The 21,262-nt window shown below is 37.3% G+C and overlaps 1 protein-coding gene across 2 annotated transcripts; it reads left to right on the top strand.

The window, feature by feature from the left end:
- The first annotated feature begins 1,915 nt into the window (after positions 1 to 1,915).
- On the top strand, positions 1,916 to 17,952 carry LOC115222099 (lysosomal Pro-X carboxypeptidase). Of its 2 annotated transcripts, XM_029792214.2 has the most exons (9): positions 1,916 to 2,636; positions 4,759 to 4,896; positions 5,533 to 5,634; positions 7,715 to 7,896; positions 8,771 to 8,928; positions 12,578 to 12,747; positions 13,508 to 13,672; positions 15,512 to 15,699; positions 17,648 to 17,952. In XM_029792214.2, the coding sequence occupies exons 1-9, from the start codon at positions 2,442 to 2,444 to the stop codon at positions 17,838 to 17,840; spliced, it is 1,491 nt and encodes a 496-aa protein (XP_029648074.1). In that variant the 5' UTR covers positions 1,916 to 2,441; the 3' UTR covers positions 17,841 to 17,952. The 2 variants fall into 2 exon arrangements, with proteins under 2 accessions (XP_029648074.1, XP_036367101.1); XM_036511208.1 differs by lacking the exon at positions 4,759 to 4,896.
- Positions 17,953 to 21,262: the final 3,310 nt, after the last annotated feature.

The following is a 21,262-nucleotide window of genomic DNA, read 5'->3' as shown; positions in this document are numbered from 1 at the left end:
AACCAGAAAAGTATCTGCTTATAACAGGCTCTTAACGTGAGGTAACGTAATTAACATATTAAATTTTACATATAGTGGTGATAATAATGTACATGGTAAAATAAGTAATGGTTATTAAGATAAAATGAGTTGTGGTAGCTGCTGGTGAATGGAAATGTATTTCTTGGGTTGTTTGAAGAAGTAACTGACAACACTCGCAAACAGAGTTTTCTGAGTTGGTCTTTCACAAATAGTAACAGCAATAATTACATACCAGTGGAGACATGTTACCTGAAGTTTATGACAAGTTTCCTGATATAGCAATCTGGGGCTGACTCATAACAACTGGGAAATAACTGTGCTGTATTCGTGACGACGAAAATTACTATCTGTCATCTGTCTTAATCAGCTGGATGTGGAAATGAGGATGGAGACGTCGTGCGGTTGCTTCAACATTCTGCGATTACCACTAAAAACAGTCTTTATAAGGGGCACAGTGAGAAAGTTCTGGAAAACCATGACGCGATGGCTTAACGCTGATTCGTCGCTTAATAGACCGATCGCGTGAAACTACTGGTGTTTGATAGTGATGATCGCTCGGTTTCGAATCACTGCTACATATGCATCGCCTAACCAGATTTGAGCGTCAGTTCATCAGCTTCTTGTGAAAGAGATGCGACCCGCTGGTCAGACAGTCCTTCCACTGTCAATACCCTGCTTTGATTTTTTTTTTTTAATGAATTGATTAAGCCTGATCTCATTAAAAATTAAGACGGGTCAGTACTTGATTATTCATACAAAAGTGCATGGTACGCCGTGACTGTTGATGTATAGTCATAAGCAGAGGCTGCAACAGATGCTGAGATTCCTCAACGATGAGAATGGTGGTCACTTGTATCTTTCCACAGCTTGTCTCTTCGACGGAAAAGCCATTTCGGGTAAAGCAAAGACAAAACTAGGTGCCTGGCACGTGCAATGTTGCCAAGCACTCACAGCCCTTGATCAGTCGGGCAACGTAATTGGAAGAACCTCCATGTTAGCAATTTATAGAGAACCAGTGGTAGGGAAGAGTGATAACGCTTTCAGGTAAACTCTTGACTAACCCCCGCCCTCTCTCTCTCTCTCTCTCTCTCTCTCTCTTCTCTCTCTCTCTCTCTCTCTCTCATATATATATATATATATATATATATATATTATATATATATATATATATATATTTCTGGCCCCTTGTACTTATGTAAGAAATATTATGATGTTATGTGGTGTCAGTTAAAAGAACTCCAATGAAGTCTTTCATTTCCCATTTTCGACTTTGTAAGTTGGCCGTTTGGCAAAAGTACAAACACCAGGCTTAAAAAATAAGCACGGCAATTGAGGGATCTTTTCGGTTTGAACGGCAGTTTTTCTAGCGGTGTCATATGAAATTGTCACCCATTATTATGACCCTTGTCATTTCAATCTGTTTTAGGGTTAGAGTTAGGGTTAGGGGTGGAGGAAGGGTATCTTTTTTTCTTCACAAATGTAAATAAACCCAATCTGTTTCTTAAACAAGGGACATATTCATACGGCACAGAATGTTTTCACCTCAATAGACGTCATTGATTGGTTGAAATTGCAGAAATTGAAGAAAAAAAAACAACAAATATCTTACAAACTATAAAATTTTCTCAATAAAGCCGAGAGGAAAAGATGTTTTCTAAACACATTCTACCAGTATACGAAGTTTAAAAGTGTTTAGTTACGTGAAAAATTATTTTAAAAAACTGCCGGTCAAACCGAAAAGATCCCAATTGAGTAGTTCGACTAAACTTTTCAAAGCGACGCCCCAGGATGGCTGCAGTCCAATGACTGAAACAAGTAAAGGATAAAACTGAGACGAAAGAGTTGACTAACAAGTTTAGGCAAGAAAAGCAAGGAAGATAACTCCAAGATATTAAAAACTGAACGAGGTGACACAAAGAATGGTCGCAAAGGAGCTGTTGTGATTGTCCTGTTCACGGTGTAGGTCGTCCTGCTGTTGTGATCGTCCTGTTCTCGGTGTAGATGTGTTCCAGTTAACCTGACACAATTGTTGTCTAACTCAAGTCAGTCCTCATCGAGCAGACCCATGATCAAAATAAGGACCAATCGCATCCACCAGTCATTTTTGGTTTTTGAAGTAATAGTACATCGACGATCACATTACGAGTGCATTCGTTTTCTAAGACAGTGGGTTTGATTAACGAGATATTTAGCTGCCACTTCCAGCAGATCGGCCGACCACGCAGAGTTTGCTTCTCGGTGTTAAACACTGCATTAGAATTACTCTTGAAGTTTTAGCGTCAATAAATGTCAAGTGTCAATCCTTTATCGCTCGATGACTGTCGGAAAAAAGTTGTCATGTGATTCGACCGCTTAAAAAAATTATCTTTCACTTCATTCTTGCCACACGTTAACTTTGGTTCTCGCGACTGCAACTTGTAATGGATCGCAACGCCCTTTTGCCTTTGTCTCTACTTATTATTTACGCTTTCATCCTGTCCTCTCATGCATTCCTTCATGGTCGACCATTAAAAAGACAGTTGGCCACATCTTCGAAGTATACACCTTACTATGAACCAGTTCTCTCTGCAGAATACTTCCATACCAATTTCGAAACTCGGTACTTCACTCAAGCTGTAAGCACAGATTTTGTTTACATTTGTTGTTCTTTTTCTTCTGCTACTACTACTACTACTAATAATAATAATAATAATAATAATATTTTCTTACTATAGGCCCGAAATTTGGGGGAGGGTGATAGTCAATTACATCGACCTCAGTACTTGACTGGTATTAATTTATCGACCCGGAAAGAATGAAAGGCAAAGTCGACCTCGGCGGGATTTGAACTCAGAACGTAACGGCAGACGAAATACCTATTTCGGCAATGTTTCGTTTTCTTTATTACCCACAAGGGGCTAAACATAGAGGAGACAAACATGGACAGACATAGGGATTAAGTCGATTATATCGACCCCAGTGCTTAACTGGTACTTAATTTATCAACCCAGAAAGAATGAAAGGCAAAGTCGACCTCGGCGGGATTTGAACTCAGAACGTAGCGACAGACGAAATACCGCTAACGGTTCTCCCGGCTCGCTGCCATAATAATAATGATAATAATAATAATAAAATTATAATATTACAAAAAAATCTACAGGGAAGTTTTGAATGAGGTTTCATTTTTTTTTTTTATCAATATCATTCCTGTCTCGAGTAGAAATGTTAATAAGCTAAGTGGGTTTGATAACTTGATAGACAACAATAGATAAAAGAGATGGAGATAAATAGGCGATTAAATCGTCTGAGTGGTAGATAAATAAACAGACAGAATAATAGATAGATAGATAAAACAAAGGAAACCCTTACCGTTGCTCAATTTGCTAGAAGTAGCAGCCAAATAATCACGAGTTCAGATTCGCATCTCACTTCAGAGTTTCACTTTTCATTTTATACTCAATAAGTTTTCCTTCGGCACTTTCTTTCGGCCTAAAACATTTGCCTGCAACATATTTAAAGAAGGTCCAAAATTTCTTTAAAACTTTTCGGTTGACTGATACTAAAAACAAAGGCAATAAACTCTTCATCCCGTTTTTAATTACTTTAAAAAATATATGAAGGATGAACTGAAATATTACCGAAATAAGTTCTAAATATTTATAAAAGAAAGAAAAAAAATTACGCATGCGTACCTGTGTGGAAAGAACTTTGTTTCCCAACCACATGGTTCCGGGTTCAGTCCCGCTGTGCGGCACCTTGGACATTGTTTTCTACTTCAGCCTCGGATCGCCCAAAGCTTTGTGAGTGGATTTGGTTGACGGAAACTGAAAGAAGCCCACTTATATATGTGTGTGTGTGTGCTTGTATGTGCATCTCTGTGTCAGTGTTTGCCCCCACCCTCACTCCTCAGCAACCGGGTGTGGTATGTTTACGTCCCCGCAGACCGATATGGTAAACTGGCAGAATTGAAAAATGCTTAGCAGCATTTCATCCATCTTTATGTTCTGAGTTCAAATTCTATTGAGGTTGACTTCGCTTTTCATTCCATTGGTGGTGGGGGTCAATAAAATAAGTACCAGTTGTGCACTAGAAATTGCTGGCCTTGTGCCAAAATCTGAAACCATTGTTATTATTATTAACATTCATTTGTTTGAAGAAGTAAAAAGGGTATTATTTTATATATTTTAAAAAATTTTATCTAGTTTCAGCTCACAAGCTGTGGCCATGCTGGGGCACCGCCATTTGGTGTTGCTACATGATTTTACTTCACGAATGCTTTTTAGCAACTGCCATTTGGTGCATGAGAGAGTTCGATGCAGCTGCCCTCATCTGCACCTCCTGCCGTGAAGTTGGTTCATCTGGGACACCTGACAAGAAGAGATCCAGTTTCATTTTAAAGACATCTGCATCCACCCCATGCAGGTCTCTTAGGTTCTTCAGGAGGATATTGAAGAGCTGTGGGCCTCGGAAGCCCAGGCTATCACAGTATCTCGTCCTACATCTTGATGGCAAATTTGGTATATTACTGTCATATCACCAAATGTCTTTTTATAAAATAAATTTCATGATTAAACATGATTAATGGGGGAAATTAACATGTAACACAACTCACCAATTATGTGTAACACAAGACTTCAGTAACATGTAACATAACACAGCAGTGGCATGTAACGCAACATACTTGTAACATTGGAGCACAACACTCTTGTGACTTGTAACTCTGTAATTGTTTTTTTTCTCTTATCTACTCTTTCTTAGGTTGACCACTTTGGCCGGAACACAGACACCTACCAACAAAGATACCTTGTGTCCACTCAGTGGTGGGATAGAAATGGAGGCCCAATATTCTTTTACACTGGCAATGAAGGAGATATTGTCTGGTTTTTAAAAAACACGGTCAGTATAACTGTAATTATACATGTCATTCATTGTCATCGTCATCATCATCATCGTCATCATCATCATCATCGTCATCATCATCACCATCATTGTCATTTTTCTGTTCACTTTTTCCACATTGGCATGGGTTGGAAAGATGTCTTGAGGTAGTATTCTACTGTTGGGTGCCCATACTCTTTTGGGATTTTGGGTAATTGATTATATATATGTATATTTTGGGTAATTGATATATATGTCATATCATCATCATCATCATTGTTTAACGTCCGTTTTCCATGCTAGCATGGGTTGGACGGTTCGACCGGGGTCTGGGAAGCCAGAAGGCTGCACCAGGCTCCAGTCTGATCTGGCAGTGTTTCTACAGCTGGATGCCCTTCCGAACGCCAACCACTCCGTGAGTGTAGTGGGTGCTTTTTACGTACCACCGGCACAGGTGCCAGGCAAGGCTGGCAATGGCTACGATGTGTATATGTTATATACATGTGTGTGTGTGCATGCGGACACATGTACACATACACACATGTTTGTGTGTGTGTTATTTATCTTTACTAAACCTGACCTATTCTGCAAATATTCCTTGTCTTTGATCTTTGACTGAAAATTTTTTTTCAAGATGTTTCATTTTATCTGCAGGGTTTCATGATGGACATTGCTGGAAAATTTGGTGCCATGTTGGTCTTTGCTGAGCATCGTTACTATGGCAAGTCATTACCATATGGGACAGAATCTTATAAGGTGAGACACTGAACTTTTTGTGATATTACTCCAACTTTTATTTCTGTGCCGTTAACAAAGTTTAGTTAGAGAGAAAAGGACAGTGATGACAGTGACCCTTTCGTAGGCCCTCAAAGAGAGGGAGAAACCAAGACTGTTGAGTTTACTATAGTAGGAAACAGTGCTTCAAAACAATAGGGTATCTACCCTTAAACTAGACCTAGTCTAAATGTTTATATCAAGAGCCATGCTGTGGTGTTAAACTGGTTGAAGAATTTGTGTGTGCATAAAAAAGCTTACCTGGAGGGTTTCATTCCAGATATATTTTGTTTACAAAACTAACTGGCCATGACGTTTTCCTTCCACAAGTTGTAGAGAGGTTATGTGCCTCCAGCCATTTGAGTCTGACAAATCACCTGTACAGCTAAATGATTTATAGGTGTGAAACCAATGGTCACTGTCTGACCAGCCATGATAGACAACCTTCTAAATATATAGATATAGATATATGTATGTATGTATGTATATAAAGCCATTTTTACTGCAGATAAAACACCAACAGTCACTTCAGTAATTTACAATACTGTTTTGTGTGCCTATTAAATAACCTGTGCAAGTGCCTTCTACTATAGCCTCTGGTTGACCACCAAAATCTTGTGAGTGGTTTTAATAAGTGGAAATCGGAAGACACCCATCTTGTACTGTATGTGTCTATGTATGGCTGTTTTTGTGTTTGTTTACAGTTGCTTTTTTACACAAGTCCCTTATGGTGATGTTATTGTCATTTCCCTTAACAAAAAATTGTCCGCTGGTTTTGTACCTTCAAAGATGTGTAGAATAACTTGAAAAACAGATTAAGTTTAGTGCTAGGAAAGGCATTCAGCTGTAAACACAATGCCTTAGTATATTACAATTTATTTAAGTTTATTATTTTTTTAAAGCTGTGTTAAAAATAACAAGCAAACATTTACTGAAAGTAAATTCTGTGAAAAGTAGAGTTAAATTTATTATAGAATTCATTTTCGTTAGGATTTTAAGTTTGACTTGATACCTTATTCATCTTGGAATGGAAAAATATTTTCTGCCCTTTATATATAAAAAATATATAGAAAGCTCCATTATTTGAAGTGGATGCTTGGGTACTGAATTACTGTGTAATTAAAATTCTAAATGAAAAATATTTTTATGGTAGTTTGGGTGAATCATTAAGGAATCAAGCAAAATGGTAAGAGACATTCAGTGTAATTCTTTATGTTCTGAGATCAACTTTGCCTTTCAGTCCAAAGAGTTGCTAAAATATAGTACTAGTCAAGTACTGGGGTCAATTTAGGTAATTAACCTTTAGCACACTGGAGGAGCATCATGTTGCTGTATGAGTTTTCTCTCCTCTCAGTGCAATACAATGTGCCTTGAGCCACAGGGGAGAAACGTCCAACAAATGACATAATGCACTAAGCTTGCTCAAGGTTAAGCCTCATCTCCAAATTTCAGGATTTGTGTAATACCAGAAACAATTATTTAGGTATAAAGATCTGTAAAGGAACTGGTTGGAACAGGTTATGTCTTTACACTGTTTGGGTGCAACACAATTTCCTTTCTTTTGTTTCCTGAAACTACCAGTCAGGAACAAGAACGCAACCTTAAAAATATATATGACTCTTTATTTTCTTATTTACAAAAGAGGCACGTTGGTATATTGGTAACCACTTGGTTCGATATAGCAAGGCTGAATTTTAACATTTGTAAGATAAACCTCACAACAAATTCAGCAGCAACAGAGCAGGTCAAATCCCAAGCGTCTGGGACAGGAGAATAGGCTAATCACACGTTTAACACGTCCTCTCTCTTCAATAGCCGTGTCTCAAGTCACCGACGCTAACAAGGAACGCGATAGAATTTTCTTCCCCAGTCTCTAGTGCATGTGCGTGAGGGAACTTCCTTAGGCCTTTCCAGAAGGTTCCAGCCCCGCACACGCACACTGAAGAATGACGTCACTACAGATCTGATGGATAAGGCCAAATAAATATTTTGGATAAATTTTTGAATATTGATTGCATAGTGATGACAATGGTAATGATTATTTGTTATTTTCTTCTTGTAGGATCCTGTAAAGCTGTCCTACTTAACATCAGAACAAGCTCTCGAAGACTATGCCAAACTGATTCAACACATGAAATCCATCATAAAAGGTGCCCAAAACAGTTCTGTTGTGGCCTTTGGTGGTTCCTATGGTGGGATGTTATCAGCTTGGTTTCGAATGAAATATGCTGGAGTGATTGTTGGGTAAGAACACACCGACTTATTTCCATGCCACCCTTTGTTGTTGTAGTCGTTGTTCTTCTTCTTCTCCTTTTTGTTCCTCATCCTTGTCATCATAATTATTGATGTCTTCACCATTGGTTTTATGTTACTGAGTCCAAGCTCAATACCAATGAAAGGAGTCTTTGATCAGGGACATTCAAACCAAAATCATCCTGTTTTTAGCAACAATGATATAAAGATATAAAGAGTAAAGAAGCTGAGGAATTAAGAGAGATGAGGGGTTTTGAAGTCTCTTTTGTTATGCTGGGTACATGGCTACCTCCCTAGTGCCGGTGTCAAGAAAAATGCACTCAGTGCACATTGTAAAGCATGAGGTTGTGAAGACCTGTTAGTTTTGTTGAGGCCATGGCACCTTTCTAGTACAGGGGCCACAAAAAAAAGCCACCCAGTACACTGTAAAGCGGTTGGTGTTGGGAAGGACATGCAGCTGTAGAAACCTAACCAAAAATGAATGAAATAAGGCCTCTTGACCCATCTAGATGAGCAGTAGCCTCAAATTTGTGCCAATCCCAGCCTCGAGACAATCCACCCAACCCATAGCAGCATGAAAAATAGATCTGAAATGATGCTAATGATGATATCTACACACACACACACACACACACACATACATACATGGTGGGCTTCATCTCAGTTTCTATCTAACAGTCCTTTCTCTCTTCCTGTTTCGGGTTTTAAGTACTAAATGTTAAAACTAATTCGTTTGTCTATTTATGCCACCACATAATTATTTCTCATTAGCTATTTAGTACTTTATTATTAACTATGTCAACACTAATTTAGTCATTACTACGTTACATTGCTGTTGTTTTTGTTCTGTTGGCTTTACCTCCAGGTCAATTGCAGCCTCTGCTCCAATTTGGGGATTTCCTGGGATATCTAAATGCAATGGGTTATTTACTGTCATAACAAACACATTTAAACTTGGAGGTGAACATTGTCCAGGAAACATCCGGAAAAGTTGGAAAGTAATTGATGATCTTGGAAAATACAGTAAGTGAAGATTTTTATATTTTCTCTTCAAATGATATTTTTTCAAATGTCGAGAAGTTTCAGGTATGGAAGCAAGGTCTAGAATCGAAGGGTCTTAGAGTTAACCTTAGAAACCATGCCAAATCAGACTGAAGTTTGTTGCAGCCTTCCAGTTTGCCAGCCCTGGTCAAACTGTTCAACCCATGGCAGCATGGACAATGGACGTTAAATGATGATGATGATGATGATGATGACAGATCATAATTGATAAGATTATGATTTTTTAGGCAATTAACCTCACCCTTAATAATGAATATTTGAAGGAATATTAGCATCTGTATTTCAGTCTGTTTCATCTCAGATTGTTATCAGGTGTTTTATTCTTGGAACTATACATAACACCAAATTATTTGGAATTAGAAACCCCCTTTTTTTTTATAAGCTAGACAAATATAGGATGTTGAGACTTCTCTGAGACAAGATATTCTTTCTTCTGTAAAATCTTGCTGCTGTAAAAGATAACTAGTATACTTTGAAAACTGGTTGGTAATTGGAATGTCATGAGAAATAGAACATAGAAGCCGTGCTTAAAATGGAAAATGTGACTAAGATGTTGTCCCCCAATTCTTCTTGGCGGGCAGTAACTGTGAGCAAGAACTGACTGGAAAATATATATATATAAAATATTGGTACCCCAGCATGGCCACAGGTTTGAGCTGAAACTAAATATATATAGTCAATTTAAAGAACAAACAATTAAAAAACAGAGAAAGAAAAAATGAACATGAGGTTGTGCACAAGAAATATATTAATTTGACGCTTGGTGAAAGGAGAGAGTTGTTAACATTTTGAGCATAGCTCTTCATTGGAAAGAGAAAAGTCCAAAGAGAAAGAACACAGCTTACAGCCCAGTCCAGGAATCGAACTCACTACCTCATAATTGTGAGCCTGACACTCTAACCACTGAGCCATGCACCTTCACACACACATATTTTGGGTTGGCAAGTGTTCTAACTAGACATACATGTTCAAGTTGGATATAAAGATTGCTTTTTCATAAAAGAATGTTACAATGTGAAAACAAAAGAATTATTTTATTCAGCATCATTTCTAGTAAATGAAACTCATATTCTAGAACACTATTTATATGATAAGGAACATGGAAGGCTGATGTTAAATGATGATAATGACGATGACAACGATGACGACGACGATGATGATGACATTGATGATGATGACGACGACGATGATGATGATGACGATGATAATGATGATGATGATGACAATGATGATGACTACAATGATGATGATGACGATGATGATGACTACGATGATGATGACTACGATGATGATGACGACGATGATGATGACGATGATGACGATGATTGATTATGATGATGATGACGACAACGGCGACGACGTATATCTATATGTGTGTATCATTGTGTATGTGTTTTGTCCCCCAACACTGTTTGACAATTGATTATTGGTGTGTTTATGTCCCTGTAACTTAGCAGTTCGGCAGAAGAGACCAATAGAATAAGTACCAGGCCTAAAATAAAATAAATGCTGGAGCTGATTCGTTTGACCAAAATTCTTCATAGCAGTACCACTGATTGATGTTACATTTATACTAATGTTAACTGCAACATTATCAATGTTACAGATATACATGAAGAGGGATGAGGTAAGCTGGAGATTTACCTTTGTGGAGGCGCAATGGCCCAGTGGTTAGGGCAGCGGACTCGCGGTCATAGGATCGCGGTTTCAATTCCCAGACCGGGCATTGTGAGTGTTTATTGAGCGAAAACACCTAAAGCTCCGCGAGGCTCTGGCAGGGGACGGTGGTGATCCCTGCTGTACTCTTTCACCACAACTTTCTCTCACTCTTACTTCCTGTTTCTGTTGTACCTGTATTTCAAAGGGCCGGCCTTGTCACTCTCTGTGTCACGCCGAATATCCCCGAGAACTATGTTAAGGGTACACGTGTCTGTGGAGTGCTCAGCCACTTACACGTTAATTTCACGAGCAGGCTGTTCCGTTGATTCGGATCAACCGGAACCCTCATCGTCGTAACCGACGGAGTGCTTCCATCCCAGATTTACCTTTAGTTTAGTATTAAGGTCAGTAAATGGTTATTGATGAATGACATTTGGAGGGCTTTGTGCTATATCCATAACGACCACGCTAATATTGATATTAATTCTCATACAGTCTTATTAATCGGAAAGATTTGCGTTTACACAGATGCAACACTTGAACATTTAGAACAGCATTCAAGATATATCAAATGGAATAGATAAAAGTTTTCACTAATAATATGAAGACAGTTCATAATGACTAAGGACAAATTAGATAGAAACAATATGAGTGCCTTATCAAAGAGTTGAATAACATTGCTTTGAGTAGCACCTCAGGTCAGTCTAGGCTAGGGGTTTTCAACCATTTTTTACCTATGGATCCCTTTGATTATTATCTTATTCTGTGGACCCTCATAACCATTCGTTATTTAAAAACTAGTTTTATAGTAACTTCTTTCAAAATTCATATTTTGTTACTGCTGTTGTTTGTCAACAACTATCAGCGGTGTATTTTTCATTTGTCACTGTTATTTATGATATCGTTCATGCGTTTGTACTGGTTTTAGCTTTAAGGTTTTAGGGTTAGGGTTAGGATTTTAGGGCTAGGGTTTTAGGGTTAGGGTTTTAGGGTTAGGGCTAGGATTTTAGGGTTAGGGCTAGGGTTTTAGGGTTAGGGTTTTAGAGTTAGGGTTTGGGTTACGGTTTTGGGGTTAGGGTTAAGGTTTTAGGGTTAGAGTTATGGAAAAAAATGAAAAATGAAGCATGAACGATTATGGTGGTGCCATGAAGTAAACATGCTTCAGATAGACTCGTTTATTCATACAAATGTAACTGAGATGAAATATGTCATAAATAACAGTGAAAAGCGAAATATAAACCGCCCGAAGTTGTTTTTGACAAATAACAGCAGTAATTTTATTCAGCTGAATACATGATAGTGATTGGTTGAAATTACCGAAATACGACAATTTTAACAAGAAATAACTTCCAAAATACAGAATTTTCTCAACAACGTCAAGAGTAAAAGGTGGGTGAAGAAATAATCATCAATTAGTTGACCAAGAAAAGTAATATGTGACTGCATATATAGGTATATGTATATATATATATGTGTGTGTGTACATGTGTGTCTGTGATTGTCCCCGCAACATCGCTTGACAACCGGTGCTGGTGTTTATATCCCCGTGACTTAGCAGTTCGGCAAAAGAAACCGATAGAATAAGTATTAGGCTTACAAAGAATAAGACCTGGGGTCGATTTGTTCGACTAAAGGCAGAGCTCCAGCATGGCCACAGTCAAACCTTAGTAGTTGGTTTGTGGGTAGTGTTAACTGTTGACAAAATAGGTACCAATTGATTTGTTGAGAAAAGGATTTAGTGTGATAATTGATTTTAGGGTAGACTTGGATAACATGAGCACAGGTGAAAAATGTATTGACATAAAGTGACTCTGGTAGCAAGTGTTTCCAAGATAGACTTAGCCATTGATGACATCCAACTGTAAGTCTGGGGATATAAGTTTGTGTCATTGACACATCTGAAGTATAATATCATGAGATATTTACTAAAAGTCAATAATTCTTTTTACAGGTGAAGGTCTGAAGTTTCTCTCTGAAGAATTAAAGTTGTGTTCAAGCCTAGAAAACTCTACAGTTGGTGACCTCAAGGAATGGTTGAGTGACACATGGTTTGATTTAGCAATGATGGATTATCCTTACTCAACCAATTTTCTTCAGCCTCTACCTGCCTGGCCTGTGAAAGTAAGTAAAGAGATGTTGGGTTCAAATTTCACTGTCTCATGGACAAACAAACATTCAGGTGTTAACACAGAAATGTATCAGTAACATCATCATTATTGTTGTTGTTTAGCCTAAGGACAACCATTACTGACCAGATCTATGATCAAAGTCATTCCAGCCATGACATATCCAATATTTTTACATGTATCTAGGACTACATTATCTAAAATTTCCTATATTTGTAAGACAGTTGGGTATGATTTTGATGGAGATTTGGCTGCTATATCTAGCAGGGCCAAATACCACAGGAGGCTTTCTTGCTGATTCATTTTTTGTCTATGGACCTTACACTTAATTCCTCTTATTGACTCAGACTATCTGTCTGTAGATCGGTACCATGAAATGGTACAGTTCACCAGTGTAACCAATAACAGTGTATTACTAACTTGCTTTATATAAACTTACAGTGCTGTGTTCAAATCCACCTGTTGGATTAGAGAAAATGCAGAATGGTGGGTGGTAGGGGTGATGTGACTGAAGAAATTTCACTCCAGTTTTATCATTTTTGTAATTCTTTCCCAAAGATAATGACATCAGTGATGATCCAACAAATTAGTAACTTAACACATTGTCTCTCTGTCTGTCTCACACTCTACTCCCTCCCCCTCTCCCTCCCTCCCTCTCTCACTCTCTCTCTCTCACCCTCTCTCTCTCTCTGCTCCCACTCTCTTCTCATATTTTCTTTCATAAATGAAACCCTCAATCAATGTTTACTCCTCAGAAAACCTGTATACCACTGAATGACCCTCATCTGGATGGTAAACACCTCATTTCTGCACTGGCTAAATCCCTGCAAGTCTACTACAACACAACGGGTAAAACTCCATGCTTCAATCTAACCCAGACGTCCAGTTCAAACATGGGAGATCTAGGATGGAGCTATCAGGTGAGTTAACTCTTATCTTTCACTCTAATTTATCTGCAAATGTGTGCATGTCTGCATGCATTTTTGTGTTTGGGTGCATGTATGTGTGGGTGTATGTGCATCCTTGTGTTTGTGTTTGTCTCCCACCACTACCTGGCAACTTGTGTTGGTTTGTTTACGTCCTAGTAATTTAGCAGTTCAGTAAAAGAGACTGATATGTATATATAAATATGTATGTATGTGTACAAACACACACACACACACACACATACATACATGCATACATACATACATTTCATTTTTGCATCTCGTTTGCAAGATTCTTAATGTGAATTTGTGTGTTGAAACAAATTTTGTTGTGTCTAGGGAGGGTCATTATGCCAGTAACACATGCTCTGGTTCAATTCCACTCCTTTCTTATTAGTGAATTGATTAAATATCCAACTAACTAATGAATTCTTTGTTCGATTTGGTTACACAGTAGGTAATTTGTTTTTGTTTTTTAAAGCTCTTTTGTTGCTATACAAGAGGTTTTATTCTTTTGAGTTTCACCATTAAATACAGTATATTATACATACATATATAAATATTCATTCTATACTGTTTTATAGACCCATTTCAGCTGATTTTATCATGTGTCTTTGCACGCAAATTAAGGATAAATTAAGACGGTGCTTGTTAGAAGGACTGGTATGGAAAATGTGGCTATGCCTCTCTGCTACTGGAGATCAACAAGTATCAGATCTGGTTTGTGAGTGCTGTGGGGAAAAAAAAAAAGAAGTAAAATGTAAAAACTTTTGGGAGAAGTTCAGAGGAGAATTCATCGAGAGTTATGCCCCTTGTATAAAGAAATGAAAAGCCAGAGTTCCTTCATGGTGTGAGGGCATTTTGTGCAAGGCGCATAACTCTCAATAAATTCTCTTAATTTCACCCAGGGGTCTTTTTGTTCACACACCCCCCCCCTACACCCACAACCTGGATGTAACACTGACTTAATCTCCAGTAGCAGAGATCTGTCACTATATTTTCCATGCCAGACTTTCTGACAAACTCCATCTTTTGTTATTCTCTAACTCATGCAAAACTGATTGGTAAAATTAGCTGAAACAAATTTATAATACTGTATTGTATAAATAATAATATACCTACTCTATTGACAAATATATGAGTACAATTTTTAAAAAATTTTATTTTATTTGATATGAGGATTCTTAGATATGCTACATATATACATATTTGTGTGTATGGACATGTACACACACATAAACATGTATATGTATGTATATGTGTGTATGTGTATATATATATATATATATATATATATCATCATTTAACGTCTGCTTTCCATGCTAGCATGGGTTGGACGATTTTGACTGAGGGCTGGTGAACCAGATGGCTGCACCAGGTCCCAGTCTTGATTTGGCAGAGTTTCTACAGCTGGATGCCCTTCCAAATGCCAACCACTCCGAGAGTGTGGTGGGTGCTTTTTACGTGCCACTGGCATGGGGGCCAGTCAGGCGGTACTGGCAACAACCTCACCCAAATCCTTTTATACATAGGGCTGAAAAGTTCTTGGTTTTGGGTAAAAGAAGATATGGGAGGATCCATTAATTATGATTTTATTCAAAATATTCCCCTCTCAGATTCACACTTATTGCAGAGGTCCTTCAGTTTTTCTAAAATCTTGTAAGAGAACTCAGAAGGTTGAGCCTCCAACCAGGCCTTTCACAATACCCTTAAAGCCAGGGACCTTTCAGTGTAAATAAAACTCCAGAAATAGACTAGGATTAACTGTGTCCCTTTCAAAAACTGTTCCCTGTGTTTACAAAAGAAACTCTTTATTGTTTGTTTTATTATCAGTCTTGTACAGAAATGGTAATGCCAAGCTGCACAGATGGCATCAAAGATATGTTTTACCCAAACAAGTGGAATTTCACCCAGTTTTCTGAATCTTGTTATGCTCAGTGGAAAGTTGTACCCAGACCTAACTGGATCACAACAGAATATGGTGGTAAAAATATTCAAGCTGCATCTAACATTGTCTTCAGGTAAATCCTTAGATTCTATATATTTTATTTAAGATTTTGTTTCTTTATAAGGAAAAGTCAACCTCAGCAGAATTTGAACTCAGAACGTGACGACAGACAAAATACCGCTAAGCATTTCGCCCAGCGTGCTAACATCTCTGCCAGTTCACTATTTTCATTTTATTTATTTTATTTTATTTATTGAAGATTTATTTATTTACTTTTATACTTATTTGTTGTTATGTAACCCCAGGCTAACCTTGCTCCAGAAGGCTCTTGATCAAAGACATTCCAAATGTAGCATTGTTATCTTTTTAAGGTTCTCTAAAAACAGATTATCTAATGTGTTCTTTCTATTTATTGGGATGATAGGTGTGATTTTAAGGGAGATTTGACTGCTATTTCTATCAGGTCAGCAAACAACAGCATAGAGGTTTTCTCAACTATAATATAAAGAGAAGAAAATAATGAATTAAGGAAATTTGGTAATTTGTGTTAGCATTAAAGGGTTTCTGCCTTTGAGTAAAAGTAGGCAATAAGAAGTATTTGTAGGAGATTTGATGCCTTGCAATTAATAAGACTTGATTGTTGAATATGGAAGATTTTTAAAAGATGGAGACAGATAAGTCTGTTGTGATCTGCTGAATGTGCAATGTTAACAAATGCAAATAACTAAGAGCATAAATGTGCTCAGAGCGTAGCTGGGTTTTAAGGCCCACATCTGATGTATGTAGGAAAGATAATTGTAAGACTCTTTTTCCTAGAGGAGGTAATGGTGACATTACTGCAACGAGATAATTCCTACCTTCCAGAAGTGCTTAAACTATCATCGAGATTGAATTAACTGTGTTGTAGGCAAACAGAGTTGACATTTCCTCACTAGCTAAAGAAAACCAAATATCAGGTCTTAGTCATTGAAATATATATCAAGGGATGGCACACAGCCTCATTCCCTATTGAAGTCAGCTGCTGTGGCTTTCCAGTAAGATCAATGCATTATTTCCTGCAAAAGATTGATCAGGAAACACAGACCACTGAAGAAAATGAAATTTGTCAAGAAGATAGGCAAGGCAGCTGAAACCAGCTCAGGTTGGCTGTGATTAACAAGAAATTGTCAATAAAAACCTTCCAAAAAACAAAGACTTTTTCAATCCCTGCTGCCCAACTCAGGCTAAGTGTACCAGTTAAGGAACGAAATGCTTGTGACCCTGAAACCCCTGCCGATGGTACAGAAGGGTTTCCTACATTGCAATAGATTCAGAAGAAAAGCCTGCAATATGCTTATGAATAGCTCCTACAGTTTCTGCAATGGGGCAAAGCATCTCCAATGTTTATTTCACCTGTTAATGGTATGAAGCTGTTATGAATCTTGTTTTTGTATTTCATGTTCTTTACAGTTTGTGACATCTTGTACCCACATATGCTTATATATATATATAATATATATATATATATATATATATATATATATGCAGTATATGCATATATATATTTTTTATATTATTATTTAATTGAACGCTACACATCCATTTCCAAGTATATATATGTATGTATATATATGTATGTATATATATGTATGTATATATATATGTGTATATATATGTGTGTATGTATATGTGTGTATGTATATGTGTGTATGTATATGTGTGTATGTATATATATGTGTATATGTGTGTGTGTATGTGTATATGTGTATGTATATATATATGTATATATATATGTATATATATATGTATATATATATATAATATATATATATATATATGTAATATAGCAGGTCAGCAACTATGTGGTGATTCCATTGTTGGCACATGGAATCCTTGGTTTTCATTACTACCATCTTTAGCTCCCGCCACAAAATCTAAGTATCCATCTTCTGTGGTCCCAACTAACCTTAATTCCTTCCCTCAACTTTATTTATTGGTTTGCCATGTTTTCAAATATTTCTTCTTAATCAATTTCATTCCAGCAATGGATTGCTTGATCCTTGGTCAGCCTTTGGAGTCCTTAAAAATATTTCTGACACCCTAATATCTGTCATCATTCCTGAAGGAGCACACCATTTGGATCTGAGATTCAAGAATGTCGATGACCCACCATCTGTAACAGAGGCAAGGAATATCGAGCAGATGCACATAAGAAAATGGCTGAAGTCAAAATAAATCCTAAAATATGTGGACATTTTGTTTTGAAATATAGACATTTTTCAATTTCAATAATTCATTGTAAGATTTTTTACCAATAAAGTTAGTATTTTTCTAGTAATTTCACAAACACTCACATAATAATCATAATAAAAAAATAATAATAATAATAATGATGATGACAATGATGAAATTATTGTGTATAGTGCTCAGGTGCACTACAACTCATCAGAACTGCATGTACAGTACATAGACTTATGTACAAAAGTCAGGAAAATGAACAGCATGTGAGTCGTGATATACATGTGTGCTTGCGTATGCAGGGGAAGGGGGATATCAGGTGTAGTGTTGGTGAATTTCAAGAAGCATGGAAGTTTTAAAGGATGCAATGTCTCAGCAACTAACAACTGATGCACGTAGTTTGTTTCACGCTTCAGCAACTCTGAGTGTGAAAAAATGTTTCCGAAAGTCATGGGAGCTGTGCTGTTTTCTGACTTTGTAGGTATGCCTACATGTGTTAGACACATGGAGCTCAAAGTGGTTGTTGGTGTAATGGTTAATAATTTTGTGGGTGTTACTAAGTCAGTTACCAAATGTCAGAGCTTCAGTGTATCTATGCCCAGGGAAGCAAGGCATTCAGAGCATGGTAGATGCCTGATGGAGAGTATTCTCTTTGTTGTACGTCTCTGAACAGTTTCCAGGAGGTGAATGTTCTAAGCAAGATAGGGGTTCCAAACTGGTGAAGCAAATTCCAAGTGTGGCCGCACCATAGCCATATACAACCATACACAGATAGCTGGAGAACAGCCGACAAAGGCCTTGCTGAGTGAAGCCAAGACACCCTCGGCCTTCTTGATAATTTTAGAGATGTGCTTTGTCCAGCACAAATTGCTGCTACCAGTAATGCCCAGGTTACATTCACAAGAAGACTTCTTGATATTAGTGTTGTAGAGAGAATGTGTGGAAGCTGGCTTTTTCCTCCCAGAATGCATGGTGGTACACTTGTCCACATCCAGCTTGAGTTGCCAGTCTGTGATCCATTGTTGCATTGTGTCCAGGTCCAATTTCAGGAAAGATCAGTAGTGTTCAGGATCTGTCCTTTTCATCTCAAGGTACAGCTTGATGTCTTCTGCATATTTCAGCATTGTGGTATTCTTTAAGTTGGCATCTACGTCATTAATGCATGCAACAAACAAAAGGGGACCAAGAACAGATCCCTGCAGTACACCAGATGATGTCTCATAGGGTGATGAATGCTGTCCTAGAACTGTGTCTACCTCTTTTTGACGGAGAATGAAGGACTCCAACCAGTTAAAAAGATCATCTTTCACACCCATTGCACTATGATGACTGGATACTCAGCCTATGGAATCCTCACTTGACATGATGTTCCAATAGCTGGGATATTCTAGAAACAGCTGTTAGAAACTGTTTGCACCTTTTTATTATGTAGCTAAATTAAATGTTAAGTCTTGCCAAACCATTTGCCTCTTCATTTCTGTTTAAATCTATGTATATATTAATGTATGCATATATATATATACATAGTTCAAATTTACAGAAAACAAAAAAATGAAGACAGGTGAAGGAACAAGAAGCAGGTGTATTAGGTTATATATATAGGGAGAGTTTACGGAAAAAATAAAAGACGAAGACAGGTGGTGTACAAAACAAAGAGATGTATTAGTATAACGCTCATGAATAGAAAAAGTCTTTAACGTTTTGAGCCTACGCTCTTCTACAGAAAGGGACACAAAAAAAACAAGGAGAGAAAAAAATGTGTGTAGTGGCTAATGATCTATCATGGCATCTGACTCAGACAGGAGGGTCACACACACACATATATATATAAGTATAAACTGCATTTATTCCCAAATGCAGAATAATGCTGATAGAACATCAGGAACAGGATAGAATATCCATATTTTGTGGAAAAATTTTGTTGGCAGACAGCCATGAGACTCAAACTCACATTCCTGTGATTACCAGTCAAGTGCTTTACCATTAAGCTAAACTGCTCACTGACAAATTAATCTGCAATTTTTGAACTTATAAATCTAGCTTTATAAGACACTGATGTCAAATTCAAATTATGACAAATGTAAACAAAGTTTGCTTTTAGGAGTACTGAGATGTATCTTTATCTGTGTCTTTCAATACATCTCAGTGCTTCTAAACGCAAACTTTGGCTGCTAACAAATTTTTCCACAAAATATGATATTTTATCCTGTTCCTGCTGTTCTATCAGCATTATTCTGCATTTGAGAATAAATTATTTCCTTATCAGTATCTTTCAATATATCTCGGTGCTTCTAAAAGCAAACTTTGTTTACATTTATCGTGATTTAAGTTTAAACTTATATATATATGTATATGTGTGTGTGTGTATATATATATATATATATATATATATATATATAACCTAATACACCTGCTTTTTGTTCCTTCACCTGTCTTCATTTTTTTGTTTTCTGTAAATTTGAACTAAGTATATAAATGCTATTTAGAATAAATTATTTCCTTATCTGTATCTTTCATATATATACACTTATATATATATAAAGAATAAAAGGGGCTTGGTTCACTGATGATCTAAATGAATAGGTACGCTTGGTCATCCGTTAGGTTCCAAGTTCACAGCTGAGGCTGGAGCTAGGGATCCATATTAGGCTTCTGAGTCAGCAGGTATGTGTTATATTAGAGGGAAAAGGACGATAAAAACCGAGGCAGGACAGGTATCTCAAGTCGTTTAGAATATTTAATTAGGATAAGGTGAATTTGAAGCTTTACAGCTGTTTCTGGAATATCCCAAGTGATAGGCTAGCATGTTTGTACACTGGGTATTTCGTCATCAAAAACAAAGGTGAGTATGTATGAAAGTTCCAGACTGGGAAATTCACAGTTTATAAAGGAATAAAACAGTAGATGGAAGAATATAGACAGGAGAATAAAGTTCACAGCTCATCTTCTTCCAGAGGGTATTGAGGTTGGTATGTACCTCCGTGAAGGTATGGGCCCTGCCTTGAAGAGTTTTAGTTGAACAAATCAACCCCAGTTCTTTTTCTATCAATCGCATTTGCTGAATCGCTAACTTATGGGGATGTAAACAAACCAATACTGGTTATCAAGTAATTGTGGGACAGATGCAAATACACACACACACACACACAAAGTAACTACAACAAGCTTCTTTTAGTTTCCGTTTTCCAAATCCACTCACAAAGCATTGGTCAGCCCAGGGCTATAGTAGAAGACACTTGCCAAAGGTGCCATGCAGTGAGACTGAACCCAAGATCACATGGTTTTGAAAGCAAACTTCTTAACCACACAGCCGTGCCTGTACCTACGATCTAATTTATAGATGAAAAAGCAAAGCCAAATTTAATGGGATTTGTACTTGCAAAGTAAAGGCTTGTCATCAAACTGTATAGGTCATTTCG

This window comes from Octopus sinensis, linkage group LG19 (assembly GCF_006345805.1).
Source record: "Octopus sinensis linkage group LG19, ASM634580v1, whole genome shotgun sequence".
Lineage (NCBI taxonomy): Eukaryota > Metazoa > Mollusca > Cephalopoda > Octopoda > Octopodidae > Octopus > Octopus sinensis.
The sequence above is the reverse complement of the archived record's forward strand: the minus strand, read 5'-3'. Positions and strand labels throughout refer to the sequence as shown.

Coding starts and splice junctions, on each gene's coding strand:
- LOC115222099 (XM_029792214.2), top strand. CDS start 2,442: ATGGATCGCAACGCCCTTTTGCCTTTGTCTCTACTTATTATTTACGCT. Junction 8,929..12,577: donor TGATGATCTTGGAAAATACA/GTAAGTGAAGAT, acceptor TTCTTTTTACAG/GTGAAGGTCTGAAGTTTCTC. Junction 13,673..15,511: donor ATCTAGGATGGAGCTATCAG/GTGAGTTAACTC, acceptor TTTTATTATCAG/TCTTGTACAGAAATGGTAAT.